The 21,201-nt window shown below is 48.6% G+C and overlaps 1 protein-coding gene across 1 annotated transcript in view; it reads left to right on the top strand.

Moving 5' to 3' along the window:
• The window catches only part of IGFN1 (immunoglobulin like and fibronectin type III domain containing 1), a 343,105-nt gene that overhangs the window by 83,243 nt on the left and 238,661 nt on the right, over nucleotides 1-21,201 (top strand). Inside the window, exons 8-9 of the mRNA XM_086923163.1 lie at nucleotides 18,992-19,105; nucleotides 21,025-21,193. Coding sequence (XP_086779289.1) covers nucleotides 18,992-19,105; nucleotides 21,025-21,193 — 283 coding nt within the window. The remainder of the gene's footprint in view (nucleotides 1-18,991; nucleotides 19,106-21,024; nucleotides 21,194-21,201) is intronic.

Below are 21,201 nucleotides of genomic sequence, written 5' to 3'. Positions count from 1 at the left end.
TTTTGGGACCTTGGTTGGTGTGAGCTGACATTGCTTTTCAATGATACTACCGTAACCTAGAGATGCAGATGGCACTGTCGAGAGGCACTGGTATAATTACGTTGACAGAGGTTGCTTTAAGAAACATTAGATTATGTGTTACATTAATTAATAATTCAGAGAAGGACCTGAGTGTAACGACACAGCTGTCCAGCTGTATGATCCCCTTCACATGAGGTAGGCCAGGGATGGAATCAATCTACTCAAAATGTGCAAAGTTTTTTCAGATGCGTAGTGACTTGATGTGCCTAGAAATGAAGGTACCGAATTGCAATGGAACTAAGGGGCATATTTCGCAAAAAGTAATGCAACGTAGCGCAGAGCAGCAAGTCACCAGAGGAAGAGCCACTCAACACCCCTGGGACGCCTTCCCAGGGCACAGTAACGCAATGCAGCGATTTGAAATGCATAGCTTTACAGACCCCCTAAGATGGCGACACAAAACCTTGTGAAATACTGATCTGAAGTACCTTTAAGTTTTCTCATTCATTCAATGCACTCCAATAATATCACTGCAAAAGCGCAGTCTTCAGCTTCAGCCCTGTGCAGCAGCCTCCCTGGCGGTTCAGCCAGCTCATAAACTGTGCTGTGCCTATTCATGACAGGAGGATAACACTTACACTTGTAAATTTCAATTCGTATTTTATGTCCCTCCAGTAAACTCTTACGGCTGCCACTTGTAAGTTGTGTCCTCTGTGTCTGATCTCACTGGTGCAGCCTTACTCATGGCAGGAGGAGCTAGGGTCCGGAACAGTGAAATCCCTTGTATTTCTGTAGCCTAATAATACTGTACATGTGCTTTTAAACAAAAAAAAAATGTGTAAAGAGGCACTACTTTCACTTCTCTGTCGGGGCGCAATACTTTTAATGTGGGAGATCAGCAGCAAACAGTGGGGTGGTGGGGGTGAAGGAGGGAGTGAGTACCTTCACTTTCATTTAGCACGGATTACAAAATGGTAAATAAAAGTGACGAGTTAGACTTCCTGCGCCTATCACGGGACATTTTGACTAACTTTCTTCTTTGGGCCTCGTTAGGAGATGGGAAGTAATCCGCTTCAGCTGGTAACCACAGGTGACGGACAAGTTCAGTTTACAAATTCTATGGGAACAATGTGCCACGCGCACGTTTAGCCAGGAAGTAACCTACGCTGCGCAATGTTTTTCAGAAACAGCCAGGGACCAGGAATAGGTGGAAATGTATACCAATGGGTGTGCCAATGCCCGTGGGCGTGCCAATGCTCCTCGACCGGTGTGACGGTGCCACTACCCCTAGGCCATAGCTGCCAAGGTTTCAGATTGCTATGTGTGACATTTTAAAAAATTGAGTGAAATTATGATTGACATTTCAACGACTATGAGTGACACTTTCTCACAAGCAAAAATCATGCAATTAAGACAATGGAAACTTCTAAATATCAGAAATTACAGCCAATTGAGCAACAGCACCAGAAATAGGAGACTAACCCTATTGATCCCCTGTAACCGGACTTACTGTAAACAAATGCATTACCATTAAATTACACAAGTCACGTGGATGAACCGAAAGCAACCCGGCTGGTCACCTTTTGTTGTGCTGGTGGTGGGGGCTGCAGGTGACATCACTGGGGCTGAGCTCTGCCTCTTCTCCCCTTGCCTTTTAATGATCACGAGGCAGCCGGGCTAATGCTTATGCTTAGCATTAAGCTGCCTTAAAATGCTTGCAGTTTGTGCCCTATTAAATAAGCCAGAACGGTATCACCATTCACCACCCACTTTCTTCTAGTCCGTTTCTTCGAGAGGACAGCATGTGAAGATAATACACACGAATTTGGAGTTTTATACTACAATTCATAAGTCTGCCTGTTAAAACTCTGGACCCTCTTGAACCCACTGCTTTTCTGCAGCAACTCAATTTGCGAGTTGCCTGATTACCTTTTGTGCCAGTGCAGCGCTCACTAAAACGTTTTTACTTTCGGTCCCTTCCTAGCATCACAGCAGATTCTAAGTAATAGACAATGTGTCAATATCACAAGAAGGGAGGTGTGTGTATATATAAACCCACAGTATAAAACCTAACCGCAAAAGTGAGGAGAAAAATCCTACTGCTTCAGCTCAGTACTTATGAGTAAATACAAACCCTGCTGTCAGTGCTGTGCCAGGATTAGCTGCACGCACTTTTTACAAACTCCTAAACTGAACTCGAACTTAACCCGACGCTTAACACACAGATAGACCCCCGGCACCCCATAGAATGAAGTCGATGACGCGGCCACGAGTGAGGGAAAGCTCTCGCTAACATCCTTTGTGCGCGGCTGCATGATTGATGTCAGTCCCTCTGCCCCTGCCCGCCTCATCTGAAGTGCCTAACGTCCATACATGGGCAGCTAGATAAACAAAAAAATACAGCCACAGTGTCGGGGGTGGGGGCCTGTGGAAAGGACTGGAGCAAGGGCCAGAGAGTGATCATCCGTGTTCGGCTGGCCAGGGCTGGGTTGTGTGACAGAAAGCCTCAGCCAGCCTGTCAGTACCGAGCCGTCGGAGCCACACATACAGTATAAATATAAAAATATAAAAAAACTTACCTTGGCGTCCAGGATTTTGAATGCCGCCGCGTCTGACGTGTGTGGGCTGAGCTCTCGTCACGGAAGGCTGCAGGCAGCCTCCTTCCCCTCCCTCCCCTCCATGGCAGCCGGCGCTGATTAGTTCGGCCGGCTGCCCTAACTACGTAATTCCTCCGAGTCTGCATCCTGCAGAACGGAGAGTGGGAGGAGGCTTGGGGGAGCGGCTTGCAAACTGTTGCTAATACTGTCTGTTTGGACAGCCTCTCAGGCTGTCCAAACAGTCCGTATTCACAACATTGGGCAAGCCACTCCCCCAAGCCACTCCCCACTGCCCTGAGCCTCGAGTAATCAAGTTCTGCTGACTGCTTTCTCGCCGTGCGAGAAGGGCAGGCAGAAACAAATGGTAGTTATAAATAAATAACTACCATTTGTTTCTGCCTTCTTCTCGCACGGCGAGAAAACAGGGGGGGCGGCGCCCAAACGCCCCCATGGTAGAACCGCCGCTGTTCTTTAATAACTCCAAAACTACTGAACAGATGTACACCAAATTACAAAAGGAACTCTTACTGGACTAATACCTAGCTTTCTGCAAAATTTGGTGTAATTCCGTTCAGCGGTTTGGGCTGTAGTTGTGTCTGAAATCTCTATGGGAATTTGCATATGGAAAAAGCTTTTTTTGGATTCCCCCCTTTTTCTCAGTCCCCACTTGATTAATCACCCGACAATTTTCATTTTTTGAACACAACTACAGCCTGAACTGCTGAACAGAATTACACCAAATTTGGCAGAAAAGTAGATGTTGCCCCAGAAAGTGTGCTTTTTGCAACTTGGTTTGAATCCATTCAGTTTTTTTTTTAGGTATTCAACTTTAAAAAAATAGAAATACCTGGGGACGCGAGTCCTTGCTTTGGACTTGTGGATCCTACTAAAATTTGATTGGCTGCCAACACTTCAACCAGGAAGTCTTCGCAGCCATCTTGGGACTCAGCTTGAAGTTGACTCCCAAAAAAAATAAAGTTTAAGGGGCAGGGCAGTAATACCCCGAACCGCTAGGTATGGTAGGGGGGACCCATAGGGAACCCGCTGGGGATTAAAATCATTTTGTACAAATATTTTGCCACAGACTTGAGGGTGGTTTGGTGCGTCTTTTAAAATAAGGTCCCATGGGTGGTCCAAATTCAGGCGCATGCTAAAAAATAAAGGATGGGGCTCATGTGGCCGCCCTCCTAGTGTTTAAATAAAACTGTAGACCACGACTTTCCTGGGCTTTTTCTATTGTATTATGCGGGGGTGCTTGCACATCACCCTCGGGAACACCACTTCCCTGGGGCTTGTTTCTTTAATAAATTGGGAGCCTCTTGGACCCCTTCCCAGCCCTGAGGACCACCACCTTCCTGGGACCTTCCAATGAAAAAATGTTGGGGACTCACAGATCCCTGCCACCTCCCTGGGCTTTAACTGCTATTAGTGGAGGGCCGCATGGACCCCCCCCCAGGACTGGACACTGCCACCTCATGGGTCTTTACGTACATTGAATGTACCACCATCACTTCCCCAGGGCAACCTCTATCAAAGAAGAGAGAGAATGCATTGCCCACCTAATGGAGCCATAGATGGCCCTGGGGACAGCAAACCCCAAGGGCAGGCTCCAGTAATGCTCCAGGATGCCCATCCTCAGGATATTGCAGTTTGCTATTCAATGTACATAAAGCCCCGGGGAGGTGGCAGTCTGTGCACCCCCCACTAATATCAGTTAAAGCCCCAGGGAGGTGGCGGCCCATGGGGCTGCAGGGTGGTCCGCGTGGCCCCCAGTATTTTTCCATTAAAAAGCCCCAGAGAGGTGACAGTCCCCGGTGCTGGAGGTAGTTGGCTCCCAAGGACATCCGCGAGGGGCTGTATGGCTGAGTGTGTGAATGGCTGGGTCAGTGAGTGAGTGTATGTGTCAGTGGTATATGGGTGAGTAATTGGGTATGTGAAAGGCAGCATAGGTGAGTGATGGGTATGTGAGTGAATATAGGTGAGTGTGTGCTGTGTGCTTGCATCCACTTACTCACAAACTCATTCATCCATACAGGCAGTCACACATCCCCTCACCCAGCCACACAGACACTCAGACTCTCATAGAGGTACTCAGACACCAATCACTCACCCATATAGAAACTCACATACTCACTCACACACCCATACAGTCACTTAGACACCAACTGACAGACAGATACAGACATTCACATAACCAGACACTCATGCATACATTCACTGAGGCACCTAATCACTCCCTTATACAGTCAGTCATGCACCCACTGAATCACCAAAACAGACACTCCTACACTCAGTGATTCACCAATACACCTTGGCATATATATTTAACACTTGGAAACGATTTAAAAACACCCAGTCATTGGATGATGTCATCAGTGATGTCATTTGAGATGTCATCAGTGATGTCACTGATCATGATCATGTCATGAGTTATGTAATATGTGAGGTCATAAGCAGAGCATTGCGGGGGTATGAGTTATAGTTAGCTCATTAAGTATAACAGCTGAATTTCACTGGTTTTGTACGAGTGAACCCTTAGCCTAATTATACCATTCCTCTAACCTTTGTTTTTGTGTGTGTGTGTGTTTGTACATATATATATATATATATATATATATATATATATATATATATATATATATATATATATATATATTCACAGAAAAAAACAATGGTTACTGTAATCTTATAGTTAGGTGAATTTCTCAGTGACAGCATTAATGTTTTGTACTAAATTAAACAGACATTCAGCAGTTATATCTTGAGCCCCCACAATGCACTTCTTATGACTCACATATGATCATATGATATCACTCATGACATGTTCTATGACATAATTTATGACATCACTGATAACATCTCAAATGACATAATTGATGACATCTTAATACACACATTGTTCTTCCTATGATTGGGTGTAAATCCATTTAGTAGTTTTTGAGATATTAAGTTTAAAATAATATAGATATCTTGAGATGGTCACATGAGTCCCTTGAACCCATATTAAAAACAATAAAGCAGTCTGATTGGCCCAGGGAGCTTTTTTCCCTTTGGGCAATTTGTCAATGAGAAAATGTTGCTGGCATCTATCATAGGCTCAGGGACTAAGTTCCCTGTCCCAAACATGTAAAAATAAAAAACAAATAAGGAGGCAGGGTAGGGATATCCAGACCCCATAGGAGAAACCCCCTGGGGTAAAGTAAGAAAAATCAAAAATTACTCGGATTTCCTGGGGTCATACAAAAAAGCCAGCTGGGCCTCTTTGTTTTATTAATGGGAAGGAGGATCACTACATTCCTTCCCTAGCCTTTCCAGGCTCCAGGTAGCCCACCCCTGAGGCCAAAATTATTGTATATGGGGAGCGGGAGACAAGCAGGCCCTCCATCTCATGCCAGCACAGGCCCCAGCGAGCCCACCCCCAAGGCCAAAATGATTAAATCTCGGAAGGGGGGATGATCTGTCCAAATGCCCAAGCCATGACAGGTCCCGTGGGACCCACCCCCGGGGCTGATATTAATCAATCTGTAAAGGATGGGCCCTCTTTGAGCTTCTAATGGTCTTGGGGAGCCTACCACAATGATCAGAATTACTCAAAATGGGAAGTAGGACTACATGGCCCCCTCCCCTAGCCTCTAAAGGCCCTGGAAACCCCATTCCTTGGTGCTGCTAAAATAATTAAAAGGGAGGAGGGCCCCTCTACTTGAGCCAGTAATGGCCCCAGGGACCATCCCCTTGGGCCGGCTCACCAGCTATGTCCCAGAACATAGTGGTTTCCCTGCACGCAAGGGTAGGGTAACATATGTTTGCTCTTGCCTGGCGGGAGCATATTTTAATCTCCCGCCAAGTCGTAGCAAACACAAAGTATGTTCCCAGTGGGTGGGATTTTATCCATAATGGCATGGTTTAAGAGAACAGGCACCTCTTGCTTTTTTAGTGCATTTGTCCGTAGAAAAGGCATATAGCCTGCTAAGACTGGCCAGGTTGCCCCTTTGTTACTGAGAGAACCCCTTAGAACCAATTGTGATGTTCCTGGTAAAGTCTATATGCTACTCATGTAGCTGCTTCATCATATGTCTGACATTGTGTGAATCTACATTGGCTGCAGGAAAAGATTCTCTGGAATAAGAAAAATTACTTTAATACGCTTTGTGAACCTCAACCATGAAGGTAATATCTTCACAGCCACTGGCAAGCCCATATCTAATTAAATGATTACATACTGTTTCTCTACGGGGCTGATATTAATCAATCTGTAAAGGATGGGCCCTCTTTGAGCTTCTAATGGTCTTGGGGAGCCTACCACAATGATCAGAATTACTCAAAATGGGAAGTAGGACTACATGGCCCCCTCCCCTAGCCTCTAAAGGCCCTGGAAACCCCATTCCTTGGTGCTGCTAAAATAATTAAAAGGGAGGAGGGCCCCTCTACTTGAGCCAGTAATGGCCCCAGGGACCATCCCCTTGGGCCGGCTCACCAGCTATGTCCCAGAACATAGTGGTTTCCCTGCACGCAAGGGTAGGGTAACATATGTTTGCTCTTGCCTGGCGGGAGCATATTTTAATCTCCCGCCAAGTCGTAGCAAACACAAAGTATGTTCCCAGTGGGTGGGATTTTATCCATAATGGCATGGTTTAAGAGAACAGGCACCTCTTGCTTTTTTAGTGCATTTGTCCGTAGAAAAGGCATATAGCCTGCTAAGACTGGCCAGGTTGCCCCTTTGTTACTGAGAGAACCCCTTAGAACCAATTGTGATGTTCCTGGTAAAGTCTATATGCTACTCATGTAGCTGCTTCATCATATGTCTGACATTGTGTGAATCTACATTGGCTGCAGGAAAAGATTCTCTGGAATAAGAAAAATTACTTTAATACGCTTTGTGAACCTCAACCATGAAGGTAATATCTTCACAGCCACTGGCAAGCCCATATCTAATTAAATGATTACATACTGTTTCTCTACAACTAAAAACAATAACCACAGCTTACGCTGCCATATTAATGAATGGAATAGAATTCAAAGAAAGAAAGAGTAAGGGGGACTATCCATTTTAAAAGGCCATGCTTGATCAACCTACAGAAATACATAGGTGCTTCCTATTAAGCTCTGGAGGATAAACCCTTTTCCCTACAGACAATGAAGGAGCTCTGGGCACACAAGAGAAATTACTCAGGAGACCCATTACTTAGGCATCATACCTAGAAGGTTGGTGGAGCTATGTTATATGGTTGCCATGAATCTAGTAGGACTGTGTATTAGGTCAACAAAACTTCACAATGTAGAGACTGAGTCTACTCATATCACCGGTAAATGTTGGTTTGGTTAGCTCAGCGTACCACATCTAAACTCTTAATCTTCCAGAGTCATAGATGTTGTCTTTTATTTATTTAAAGTTTATATAGCGTGACAGCTACCCCCAACGGGGGTGTCCCGGCGCTGAAGCAGACAGCAACAGAAGGGCCAGCAGAGGTCTAGAGTCTGGGAAAAAGCCAGGTCTTCAAGGCACATTGAAGAACGGCTTCAGATTCAATTGTACGAAGAGAGAGAGGCAAGCCATTCCACATTTTGCAGTAACCACTCCAAAGGCTCTCCCACCCGTTCTAGAGCATTAAAAGCAGGGGATTGTCAGGAGCCGAAGGTGATTGGATCTCAGGTCTCAACTGTGTTAGGAGTGTTTAAGGCAAGCTCGAAGATAAGCAGGGCCCTGTCCTTGAAAAGCTCGGAAGGTCAGTATGAGAGCTTTAAACTGGATGCGATTGGTCACTGGCAGCCAATGGGGGCTTCCTAAGTTGGGGGGTGATCAAATGGCGAAAAGGGATTTTACATATCAGTCTGGCCGCCGCGTTTTGGACGATTTGTAGGCACGTGGTCAGGAAGGCAGGTGCTCCAAGGTAGAGACTATTAACATAGTCTAGATTGGAGGTGATCAAGGCATGTATAATGGTTTTGCGTGACCCTAGGGGGAGGAGATGCAGAAATTTGCAAAGCATATGAAGCTTACCAAAACAGGAAGAGGATGCCTGGTCTCACCCCATGAAATTCAACCAGCATCACGAGCGGGGAGAGTTAGATGTTAAAAAAGAGGGGGCTAAGTGCTGAGCCCTGGGGGACCCCGCAACTCAGTGGTTTCTCGTCAGAGATAAAAGGGTAGAGTGATATTTGTTGGGTCCGACAGCTAAGGTAAGATCAAGTCCAGGACAGTGGAATGCCCTGGATCCCAAGGTTGGAAAGTCTCTCAAGAAGGATGGGACGAGAGACCCTGATGAATGCCGCAGACAGGTCTAAAAGCACCAACATGGCTGCTTTGCCTGCATCCACAGATTCCCGGATGGTCTCTGTAACCTCTAGTAGGACGGTCTCAGTGCTATAGCTGGATCAGAACCCGGACAAGGAATCGTGGAGGCGATTATGAAATTCCAGATAGCTTGAAAGTTATTCCTGGACAAATTTTTTCAGGATTTTAGCTAGGGCTGGGAGGAGGGAGATGGGGGCAATAGTTTTTATAGACCGCAGGGTCTGCATCAGTTTTTTTCAAGCTAGGCACTGGAAGAGCCTGTTTCCAGTTAGTGGGGAAAATGCCAGTCGACAGAGAGGAGTTTCAGATCCTATTTAACGGAGAATTAATAAGAGGAGCCAGAGTGCTCAGGAACTGGGCCGGGCGGGGATCCTTAGGAGAACCGGATTTACAAGCTCATAATTTCTGAAGTGCCAAATCAGGGGAGCTAGGACGGAAGGAGGTCATGGCCTCACAGTTAGTCACCAAGTCATCGGGAGCATGGGAGTTGGGGGGGAGGTGAACGTCGAGTAAATATCTAACATTTTATCATGGACAAAGTCAGATTACCCATTACATAGGTCTTGAGAGTGGGAGCCTGCACTCAATGTAGCAGAAGGTTGAATAAACTCTTTAACAATTTTAAAAATAATTGGTGAGTTACTGGTAATGCAAATTTTATTCCCAAAGTACTCTCTCATCGAGGAGCATATAAGTTTATGTAAAGTTTTTAGAGTGTATTTGTAGGCTGATTTAGCCGAGAGATCATACGATGTTCTCCAGTTTCGCTCTAGTTTCTTACAGAGGCTTTTCTCGGCACACAGCTCAGGAGTAAAGCATGGAGCTGAAGGTTTGTGTCTTAAAGATTTGGTGAGTTTAAGAGGGGCAACCGTGTCTAGGGTAGAGGAAAGCCAGTGGTTAAAGTTATATGAATCAGACACAGGGTCACCAGACAGCTGAAGAGGGGTAAGAGAGAGTGTAGGGACCATAGAAGCATTTGTGATTTTATTCAATTGCCTTCTATAGTCCAGGTTAACTGGGGGACAAGGGGATTGGAGAGGTCGTGCTATGTTAAAAGGGATAAGGAAATGGTCAGACCAAGTGAGAGGTAAATGGTAGGAGGTAGTAAGATAGGGGTCATTGGTGAACAGTAAATCTAGCTTATGTCCGGCCCAATGTGTAGGGCTACTAACCATCTGGGTTAAATTAAGCCCTGCCATGGTCTCAATAAGCTGATGAGCTTTAGTACAGTGTGTGTCATCTATGTGCAAGTTAAAGTCTCCAAGAACTAAAAAATGGATATGCTTAAGCGATAGGTCCGCTGCCATATTATAGAATTCTAAAATGCGATGGGGAAAAGAGTTAGGAGGTCTATAAATTAAAATACCAGCCACAACAACGTTAGGTGCCCTGAGGCGTGGCTTGGGCGCCGATGGCGATGGTCGCCTGAGAGCTCGGCTCCGGGACTGAGCCCGGGATTATCCTGTTAAACGGAGGCCGCGGGGCACCCTAGCCCCCGCAAATCGTTGTTCGGCCCGACTGGACCCTACTGAGACGCCTGGCGCAGCCTGGACGGGTGGTGATCCGCCCGAAACTCGAAGTTTGTGGTCCCGAGGAGAGCGACCCAACATGGCGCCCGGACCCCTTTGTCCCCTTGGACGGGACCATTAGCCTGGAGGAACGTCGCTGGTCACAGCGTGCCCTCCGCTCTTTTGTCTTCCTGGAAAGTGAGGAGCTGGACTTTGCCCTGCTGAGACTCTGATATTGGTGATTGCGCCTGGACGGTCGGATGCCCCTACCATAGTGAACCCCGGCACACGGGCGCCTGGAGGTCCTGACGGTGGTGCCGACCCCCGACGCGGCGCTTGGCTGCATCCCCCGATCGACCCGATCCCATGGGAAGCACTACCCCCTGGCGCCACAAAGTCTCTGGTGGTGTGGGTGGCCCTCGCTCCGGATCCTCGTCAACCAGACAGGCCTGCCCGGCCTGGCGCCGAGTGTCTCCGCCTCCTCCTCAGCGCTCTCAGACGACACGGTGGTGGCGCGAGCCGAAACTGTGGAGATCCACCTGGCCCTGGAGAAGAGGATCACCGGCCCTCACCCCGAGGGCCAGCATTCGGGGGAGTTATAGCCGACGCCCGCACTCGGTGGCACCTTCATCTGAGGCCACACTGTGCGCTTCCCGCGACATGGGGAAGCCGAGAGGGGCTAAGGGGACTACCCCGGCCGCCTCTGACTCGGAGACCCCGGACAAGGAGGGCCATGGAAACCCGGGAAGTGCTGGTGGCGCGCCGCTGCAGCAACAGTTTGACCGCGTCCTGGAGGCGATTGCGACCACACGCTCGGCCCTTCAGCAGGACATTGCCCAGGTGGCGACGAGCCTGGGCCTCCTTAGGGCGGATCACGGCAAGCTGTCGGACAGGGTCAAAGAAGTGGAAGGCTCGGTGAAAACCTTGGAGCCGGCGCAGCGATCCTTGGCCGCGACAATGAAAGATGCCCTAACCCGGATTTCTGCCCTGGAGCAGCGAACGGAGGATGCGGAAGGCCGTAACAGGCGCAACAACATCCGAGTGGTAGGCCTGCCGGAGAAGATCGAAGATGGCGACATGGTGGCCTACTTGGAAGCCTGGCTCCGAGACACGGTGGCCCCGGAGGGCCTATCCTCTTTCTACACCCTTGAACAAGCTCATAGAGTCCCAACAAGGCCACCGCAACAGGGCCGTGCACCGCATCCAGTGGTGGCGCGCCTCCTGCATTTTCGCGACAGGGACCTCATCCTCAATGCCGCTAGACATAATGGCCCCTTCAAGGTGGAGAACAGCCAGGTGAACATCTTCCCGGACTACACCTATGAAACCCAACGCAGGCGGTTTTCATTCTTGGCGGTCAAGCGCGAGCTCCGGAGCGAGGGCATCCAATACTCGCTCCTATTTCCTGCAAAGCTCCGCGTCATTGTCGATGACAAGACTCAATTTTTTGATACCCCGGAGGATGCCTGTAACTGGCTTGAACTCTATAGAGCTGGGAAAGATGGTTTCGCCTCCGCATCTCAACCAACGGCGGAGCCGGGACAGCGACGGCGATCTACGAGGATGCGGAGTCGCCGGGGCCGGTCGGGCGGCCCTTCTACTGCGGAGACATCGACGGAGCGGAAAGGAGTACTGGAGGTGTTGTCTGCACTGTCTGGTTCACGAGATGATACCATTGCGGAAGAAGAGAACCCTGGTGACGAGGGGGCATCGACGGACTCGGAGAACTCGGTGACAGATAGCATCAGCACACCGGTGATCACGCCGAAATCGGTTGAGGACCTTCTTGATGGACAGGGTTGACGGGGTGAGCTGCATCCTTTTGGGTGGGGGCCTGTAGCGGGGGTGGCGGGAGCCGATGATTCAGCATGATCTCCGGAGAAGCGGGGGGTGGGGTGCCTTGCCTTTGCCCCGAGGGTTTCCGTTACTGTTTTGGGCTTGCTTTAGTCCTGGTAGCCAGGGCATCGAGGGCCCACTGCCACCACCCAGCCCGCACCTGGCCCTTAAGGCCTTCCTACGGTGGCGACCGTAGGATTAGTTGGGGACGAAGGGTTTTCTGAGGGCATGGTTTGGATGGGAACTAGATGGAGTTTTTTGGGTCCTGTTCTGGGGAGGGTGGGCAGGGGTTTGGTTAACATAAGAGTTGTTGAGTTTTGGTTGGGGGAAATGGCCGCCATCAGTGCTGGGGTGATTGTTGTTCGCTCTTTGTTGGGACCCAGATGGGGAGACTTTGCACGGACAGTATGGGACAATGGCTGACGTTGCTAATGTGAAGTGTATTACTTGGAACGTGCGGGGGCTTCATACCATGTCTAGGCGGCACAAAGTCCACGCTTATTTAGTGCGTAGGGGAATACAAATGGCGCTGCTGCAGGAGACCCATCTGAACAAGGCGGAAGGGGCGGCGCTACAGCGTAGGTGGAGGGGGCAGGTCTTCTACACGTCGTACTCCGCGTATGCCAGGGGGGCGCTAATCTGGATTAGGGCTGGGGTTCCCTTCCAGGTCACAAACTCGGTGGTAGATCCAGAGGGGCGCTACGTGGCCATCTCGGGCACTCTGGGGGGGAGGGACCTGAACGTTTGCTGTGTATACGCACCTAACATGGACCAGATTGCCTTCCTTTCTAGGTTATCGGGCTCGTTGGCCCACTTTTTCACGGGGCCCCTCCTGCTCGGTGGGGACTTCAATTCGGTAGTGGATGTGGAGACCGATCGCTCGCATCCGCCCCTCCCTGATTCTCCGGTCCGCCGTGTGGCTAAAGGTCGTAGGGACTGGCAGACACGTTGGGGTCTGACGGATATTTGGAGAGTGCAACACCCCGACGCTAGAGACTACTCCTACTTTTCGGGCCTACACGAGTTGCACGTTAGGTTGGACGGGTTTCTTGGCTCGACTGAACTTGTTTCAGCGGCGATCCGTTCCGAATACTTGACTAGGACCATCTCGGACCATAACCCCCTCCTGCTGGCCCTTCGCTGGTTTCCGGGGGCGCCGGCGGTGCCCACCTGGAAGTTACGCCCTGAGATCCTCGAGGACACTGTATTCAGAGCGGACTTAGGTGATAAGATCGAGGAGTATTTCGCGTCCAATAGGGGCTCTGCGAGCTCGAGAGCGCTAGAATGGGACGCTTTTAAGGTGGTGGTGAGGGGTTATTGCATCACCAAGAAGGTAGGTATGAGGCGGGTTATCCTCGATGACTTGGACGTAGCTGATCGGAGGCTTCGTGAGTTGGAACTCCGCTGCCCCGGGCACCCTGAACTCCAGGGACGCACGGCAGAGGCGAAGGAGGCGGTGGCGGCAGAGGTCGAGCGGCTGCGTTGCTTCGACTACAAGGCCTATACGGTTCGGTCCCTCGCAGAAGGGGATAGATCGAGCGCATTGCTGGCATGGCTGGCTAACCCTACGCGCCAGACCTCTCTGACGACGTCCATGCGCATGGCGGACGGGACCATGGTGCCCACTCAACCGGAGATTTTAGGCTGCTACCGGCACTACTATGATCAGTTATATCGCAGTCGTGCTGCCAAAGACCCTGACCTTCTCGAGGACTATCTGAGGCCCCTGGAGCTCCCAGCGGTGGAGCCTGACGTGGCGAAAGCCCTGGGGTCCGATATTGAACTGGGGGAGATCCGCAGCGCCATTAAAAAGATGGCGCGGAATAAGACCCCAGGCCTGGACGGTCTTCCTGTGGAATTTTACGCGGCCTATGCCGACCTCCTAGCTCCGAGACTGGTGATCGTATATAGAGAGGCGAAGAGGCTTGGCCGACTACCCGGCTCGATGCGCGAGGCCCTGGTGGTTCCCCTCCTCAAGCCGGGTCGGGACTCAACCGATCCGGCGTCCTACCGTCCCTTATCGATGCTGACGGTCGATTATAAGATTCTGAGCAGCATCTTGGCCTCGAGACTGCTGGGCCACATGAGCTCCCTGGTACATGAAGACCAGGCTGGGTTCATCCCCAAGCGCAACACGACAATGAACATCCGTAGGTTGTTCCGCTTGCTGGGTGAACCGCTTGCGGATGCTTCGTGCCCGGTGGTCCTATCGGTGGACTTAGAGAAGGCGTTTGATAGCCTGAAATGGGACTACCTGCACACTGTGTTGCGGCGGTTCGGCCTCGGCGAGGGTTTCATCAGGTGGACCACGGTCTTATATACCTCCGTATCGGCCAGGGTTCGGGCGGGTCCGTTAATTTCCTCACAGTACCCGGTAGAAAGAGGCACGAGACAGGGCTGCTCGTTATCCCCACTTCTCTTCGCGCTGGCGGTGGAGCCTCTCGCACTGCTACTCCGATCGGGGGCTCATTACAATGGCTTCTGGACACCTTCGGGCCAGCACCACATTTCGTTATATGCCGACGACCTGTTGCTCTTCCTTGAGGACCCAGTCGTAGCCCTACATGGAGCTGAGACGGCGCTCACGGCGTTTGGGGAGGTCTCGGGCCTACGGGTGAATTGGGCTAAGACATGCCTTTTCCCGGTTCGCAGAGGCACCCCTAGTCCAGTCCTCCATAGAGAGATTAGATGGGAACCTGACTGCTTCAGGTACCTGGGAGTGTATATCTATCATGACCCATCTGACCTCCTGGACGGAAACATTACCAGATGCAGTCGAGCGCTACGGGGTAATATGGACTTCTGGGCTACGCTACCACTTTCGTTGGCGGGACGGGTCGCTCTCCTCAAAATGGTGGCTCTTCCCCGGCTGCTGTATTATTTCCGGGCGCTACCGGTTTGGGTCCCGCCAGCCACATTTAGGCTCCTACGGTCGATGGTAGTCGGATTCCTCTGGGGCTCGGGCCGCCGAAGAGTGGCCCTTAAAACCCTGATGAGGCCGAAAGCCGAGGGTGGGCTCGCGGTGCCGGATTTTGAGAAATACTATCTGGCGGCGCAGCTCCAGACCTTCACCCAGGAGATTGCCAGGGAATTCCGAGGCCCGGAGGACAGGAGAGGTATAGGGATGGCCAGGCATGTCCTATCCTTCATAGCTCTACGCCAACGTTTGACCTTGCAAGACCTGACGCTGGAGGAGAAGACCTTTCGCCTGTGTTGGAACCGGGCCCACGCCCGGGGCCAATTGCGAATACCGTATGCGCCTGAAATACCATTAGGGATGTTGACGGCCTTGCCCCATGGCGGTGATTGGTCACGATTGGCGGACTGGGAGGACACGGGGTTGCAGTTGGTGGGGGATCTTTATGAGGCTGGGGTACTCTTGCCCTTTCAGGAGCTCATTGACCGCTTCGAGATTCCCCGCGGAGACTTCCTATTGCACTCGGCCCTGGTCCGAGCGATCCAGGCGCACTGGAAAGGCGGACAGGAGGAACCTCCTACGTCTCCGGTGTGCCAATACGTCATGATGTCTGCGGGCACGGTGAAGGCGGTCACTTGCCTCTACGGTAGATTGATCAATGAAGGGCTGACCCCCCTTACGACCCTGAGGGCCCGTTGGGAGGCAGACATAGGCAAGGAGATCCCGGAAGCGACCTGGTCTCAACTTGTGCGGCGAGCTTGGAAGGGGACGCGCCACGCCCGTTTTCAGTTGGTCCACTATTATATACTCCATCGGGCATACCTGACCCCGGCGAAAATCCAACAGTACTTCGCCACGGGCTCGGCAACCTGCCCCAGATGCCCGGCGCCGGAGGCAGACCTCCTCCATATGTTGTGGGCCTGCCCGGGTTTGTCCTCCTACTGGGTGGAAGTGGGGAAGACCCTGACGGAGGTGACGGGGAGACCCCTAGCAGTCGATGCGGCGGTGGGACTTTTGCATTGGTTTCCACATACCCCCAAAAACAAAATTTCCAGTAAATTTATTGATTTGGGGCTTCTCTTGGCCAAACGAGAGGTGACCAGGAACTGGAAGGCACGAGCTGGTCCGACTGGGAGCAGGTGGCACAGTGAACTCTTGAAGTGGGCGGCGGGAGAAAGCACGCTGAGATACCAACTGGCTGGGAGACAGCGTAACGAAAAAGCACAGGAGGCAGCGCTAGAATGGGAGACACTAGTGCAGGCCCTCAGGGACTATTGCGCCCCCAGCGACTCTGATAGCGAGAATGCAGCGCGCCCCGAGTCCCGATAGGCGATTGCGTTTTCTGTTTCTGATACGCTCCTCTTGGGTCCTCTCATGAATCCTACTGCGGCTGCTACCATACACTGATGGCGGGGTTGGGTTGGGGAGGGATTTCTTTGTAATTTAGTGTTTTGTGGGAGGGACTTTCTTTTGGGTTTTGAGGGCTTGTTTAGAAAAGCAGATGACGGACAGTGGCTCATCCGGACCAGCTTTGCTTTCCTTCTGAGCCCCCACTGGATTTTGTCGCCCGACCTTTGGACTGTGGGCTGAATGATTGTATATGAAAACATGCTGCGGGGGGTGGGTGGGATGCAGTTCATTGATTTTATTGGATTTATGATGCTGGTCATATATGTAACATTTTGCTGATTCCTGCAATAAAAATATATTTCACAAAAAAAAAAAAACAACGTTAGGTGCCCTCAAAATGCTCAAATATAACCACTCTGATTCCCAAGGAATAGTGCAAACAGATCTAATCCTTTTGTTTGTCACCTTTGCTTACCCAAAGTGTTACAAAAAAATGATAATGCATTATCAAATGGTTTTTGAAAAGGTATTTTCCTTGTAAATGAAATGTGAATAGCTACTATTGGACCTATGAAACACATCATTGTTATAAGCATTACTAGAATGGTGAAAAACACAAACAGTTCAACCATGCTATGTGTTCCTAATGTTACTCCTATCTATCAATAATACTTCTACTCTAATGAGAGCATATTCGAAGTATCCTTCTGCCAAACCTAGTTTGAATGATTTCACCCCATACCGTTGTGTTATGTCTCATGAAGTCGGCCTCAGTGCATTAACGAATGCATGCCATCTGAATGTGAAAGCCTACACACCTCTCTATTTGCGCAGCTATCTTCCTTCTTAGGATGAATGGCTAAATCTTATTTGCATCTCTCTGCAGCAGTTTTGATAACTCTGGTATGAAGTGCCTCTCACCCATTTCCACAAAGGGACAATTTAAATGATAAAACACCAGTTGTATCACATTCTGCTACAGACACAGAATAAGAATATTACTTAGTTTGAATGGATAGTCTCCTACGAACACATAATAACAAGGACATCACGTTCTGATATGTGTTTTGTTGTATGACTAACGGGTCAGACTGTAGAACAACGTCTACTAAAAATAAATGCATGCATGGCACATTCTCGTATTAATGAAAAACAGGGGCAATCCATCATCTCAAAAAGATGCTAAGTTAAAATCAAAAAACTAAAATGGAGACCATATATTATCCCTACAACGCTAAAAATGCTCTCACCAGCAAGGAGCAGATGTTTGATCTGTTACCCTGCCAGCAGTGATACAGGCAGAGAAACATATCAAAATATTGAACCTGAAGGGAGGAGCATTAGAAGCGGTTCCCTCTGGGTGAGAGGAAAGCCAGCTCCCACTGCATGTGGGGAGCTGGCTAGGGAAGCGGCTGCCTTGGGGCTTACATTGTGCCTCCCAACAAATGTATGGTGGGTACCATGACACCCACTTTTAATTATGCAGGGCCTCAGGGATGGGGTCCACGTGGCACCCTCCCCTTTAATTTTAGGAGGGAGGCCACACAGCCCCCTCCCCTTTATGTAAATGAAACAGCGCTGGGGGATGGCGTCCACATGACCTGATAAGGCTTAGGGAGAGGGCCACGCTGCTCCCCTCCCTTTTAATAAAAAGAGGCCCTGGGGGATGGGGTCCCAAGCGCCTTAAGAGACTAGGGGAGGGGGGCAGCATACCCCCCTCCTATTTAAAAATAAATAAATAGCCCCTAGGTGGATGGGGTCATCAGGACCTAATGAGCCTTGGGGAGGGGGGCCATTTAGCCCCTCTCCACTTTAAAATATACAAGTCCCTGGGGGATAGGGTCCCCGAAGCCTAATGTGGCTCAGGGAGGGGGTATATGGGAAATGTTTACAGTGGTACATTTACACTCATGAATTCTGTCTTCGATATTTCCAGTGTCTGATTTTATGGGTTGACAGCCTGAAGGCTTACACTTTGGTGTAAATCTACACTTTGAAATGGTGAATAGTGAAAGAGTGTAGTCTTACTCCTGGGAGCTTAAGCAAATAAACAGATTAGTAAATCTGCACATGTAAATTTACCTTTGTGAATAGGGTCCATGGTCAACTCATGGTACATTAGGTTTTTCTTTAGTTCTTAATGCCCTTTTACAGTTGCTTCAAACAATTAAGTATTGCAAGTCTGTGTTTGCCTCAACTACTCTAAGGTCGCTAAGTTATTTAGCAACATGGCATCAGTTTTTTCAGTTAACTATTGTTCTTGCTCCTTCAGTGTTTTACGATAATCTATCTATGTTTGTGAAGATATTATGTTTGTTGGAGCAATCAGTAATATGCATTGGAAATTGTTATTGATTTTAATAAAGCTTTCAATAATTGTTAAAAAAGTAACTACAGTTTGCAAGATTCTAATGCCTTTGTCCATTGTTGCTTTCAGTAAATGTGATTCTGTGCTCTGTATCATTTCTAGTACGTCACTTCTGTATCCAACCTGAAGCACATGAAAGTAACCCCCGAGGGAAATGGCGTTTTCGAGCTTGAGCTAGAACTTAAAGATCCCAATTGCAGAATCTTCTTATACAAGGTAAATGAAAGGGTTTTAAAAAAAAAATCCAACTTTACTTGTGAGGAGACATTTTGTCTATTTTGCCTTGTCCCCACTTGAAGTGCATGTAAATAACGCTGGTCTCTTTTTAACTCAGTTCTTTGGAACTTTTCATTGAGGAGGCCTTTCAATAAATCTCATAAAACTGTGACTTGACACACCAAATCAAATACATGAAAACCAGTGCCTCAACCCAAATGAAACCTCAGATTCAAATGAATACCCTAAGCAAAAGGGTATAACGTTTTAAAGGTATACTGTATAGATGACTATTGGGAGGTAAAAAAGAGACCAAGGTGGCATTTGAATAAAGGTTGTATGGCCTTACAACGCGGGCGTTTACCCCTCATGCCATTACAACACGGGGTCGTTACAACGACTTTCGCTGGAAGGCGCTGGATAGTGGAATAGTTTAATTTTATATTCCAACTCCAGCCCACGTTGACAGTAGGGAAGGTGTTGGATAGAAAATTAAACTATTCCCTATCCAACAGCGCCCTCCAGCGAAAGTCGTTGTAACGACTTTCGTTGTAATCCCTGCGTTGTAATGGCATTGCGGGATAATCCCCGAATTGTCATGGCTGTTCACCTGGTTAAATCGTTGCTTTCAGATCAGATCTGGTTGGAGGAGATGAGGGGCTTCATAAAGGATTTTTTTAAATAAATGTCAATACCGTCAACGATTTTATGGTTTGGGAAGCATTCAAAGCTCCTTTAAGTGACAGGTCATAGGTTATAAAGCCACGCCAAATAAGTTACAACTCTGTAGAGCAGAGTAGGCACTTTAAGCAGTAGTTGATAATACTGTCAAATAATTTATGGGTAGTAAGGGTAGACCTACCGCCCTAGCAGAGCACTTAAAAAGAAGGAGCAGCTAGAAAAGCAGAGCAAGATCTTATAGATTTCTTTTTAGTATTAGAAATTTCGAAGGACAGAGCATTACAGCAAGCATTACTTGAAAAATATAATTTCATGTTTTTGTTTTAAAACCTTACTTTTCTTGTTCATATAAGAAACGATTTCCACCACCTTCCTTGGTTGATGGTCAACAGGAATTAGAAGTGAATGAAATATGTGATTTCGGCCTTAGAAGAGGGAAATTAAAATTCCTAATAGGCTGGAAGGTTTATCACCCATGTAATCATTTCTGGAGCCAGCTGCAGCTGCCAATGTTCTGATTCTTAAAAGATAATTTTTCAGGAAACATCCTAACAAACACAGAACTTCTAGAGGGAGATTGAGTATCAGGTCTCAAGGGGTGCTGAGGCGCACAGCAGAACAGCGAAGCCTCTCCAACTGAGCTCCAACCTCCATCGACATTTCTGAGCGCTTGCTTGAGAAAATAACGTACCGGCCTGGGCCGCCTCCTGTTGCCCTGTTGATATATGATGCACTAGAGGAACTGGTACATTATGAGCTGCAATCTGATCTGGCTTGTGCAGCGTCTCTGTAACACAGTGCACGTCTAGTTCATGGTGCTTTCTAATCCAAGGCATTTTCACTTGCATTTGTACCCACGCTAGGCCGTTTTGCAAGATGTTGTTTAAAAAAGATCTAACGTAGTTATTTTCATAAAATTCCAGTTATTTTCTTGGTGCTGTTATAATTGAAGAAGAAGTTTTGTAAGGTTGCTAAACAATAAGAATTTATTTGAACATTTTGAGGACACATTCGTAAACTTTTCAGTAAAAGAACACCACATGACTAACGAGGAACTATCCAAAATAGTCCACACTTATTTGAGGACTGTAAATGAAGACGGACTACTTAAGTTTGTGCATGTAATAGGTTGCAGTATTTTTGTCTGTGGCCAAACTCCCTGCAAAATATGTCCAGAATGCATTGATTTGCTAGAAAAATGCATCTTACTGAGAATAATGCTTGTCTCTATTCTTCAGGATGGTGAACTGCTCCGCTATGGATTTGACACAAAGAAAAGCCCTTATCTGCGCCAGATTGGGAAACGCTACATTTTTACTATACTTGATGTGAATCCCCAGGATGTGGGCCGGTACCAGGTTAAGGTGGAGGATGCAGATGTCTTCTCAACTGAACTCGACCTGAATTGTAAGGCA

The sequence above is a fragment of the Lissotriton vulgaris genome, chromosome 5, assembly GCF_964263255.1.
Source record: "Lissotriton vulgaris chromosome 5, aLisVul1.2, whole genome shotgun sequence".
Classification (NCBI taxonomy): domain Eukaryota; kingdom Metazoa; phylum Chordata; class Amphibia; order Caudata; family Salamandridae; genus Lissotriton; species Lissotriton vulgaris.
Note: the sequence above shows the minus strand (reverse complement) of the source record. Positions and strands in the feature narration are given on the sequence as shown.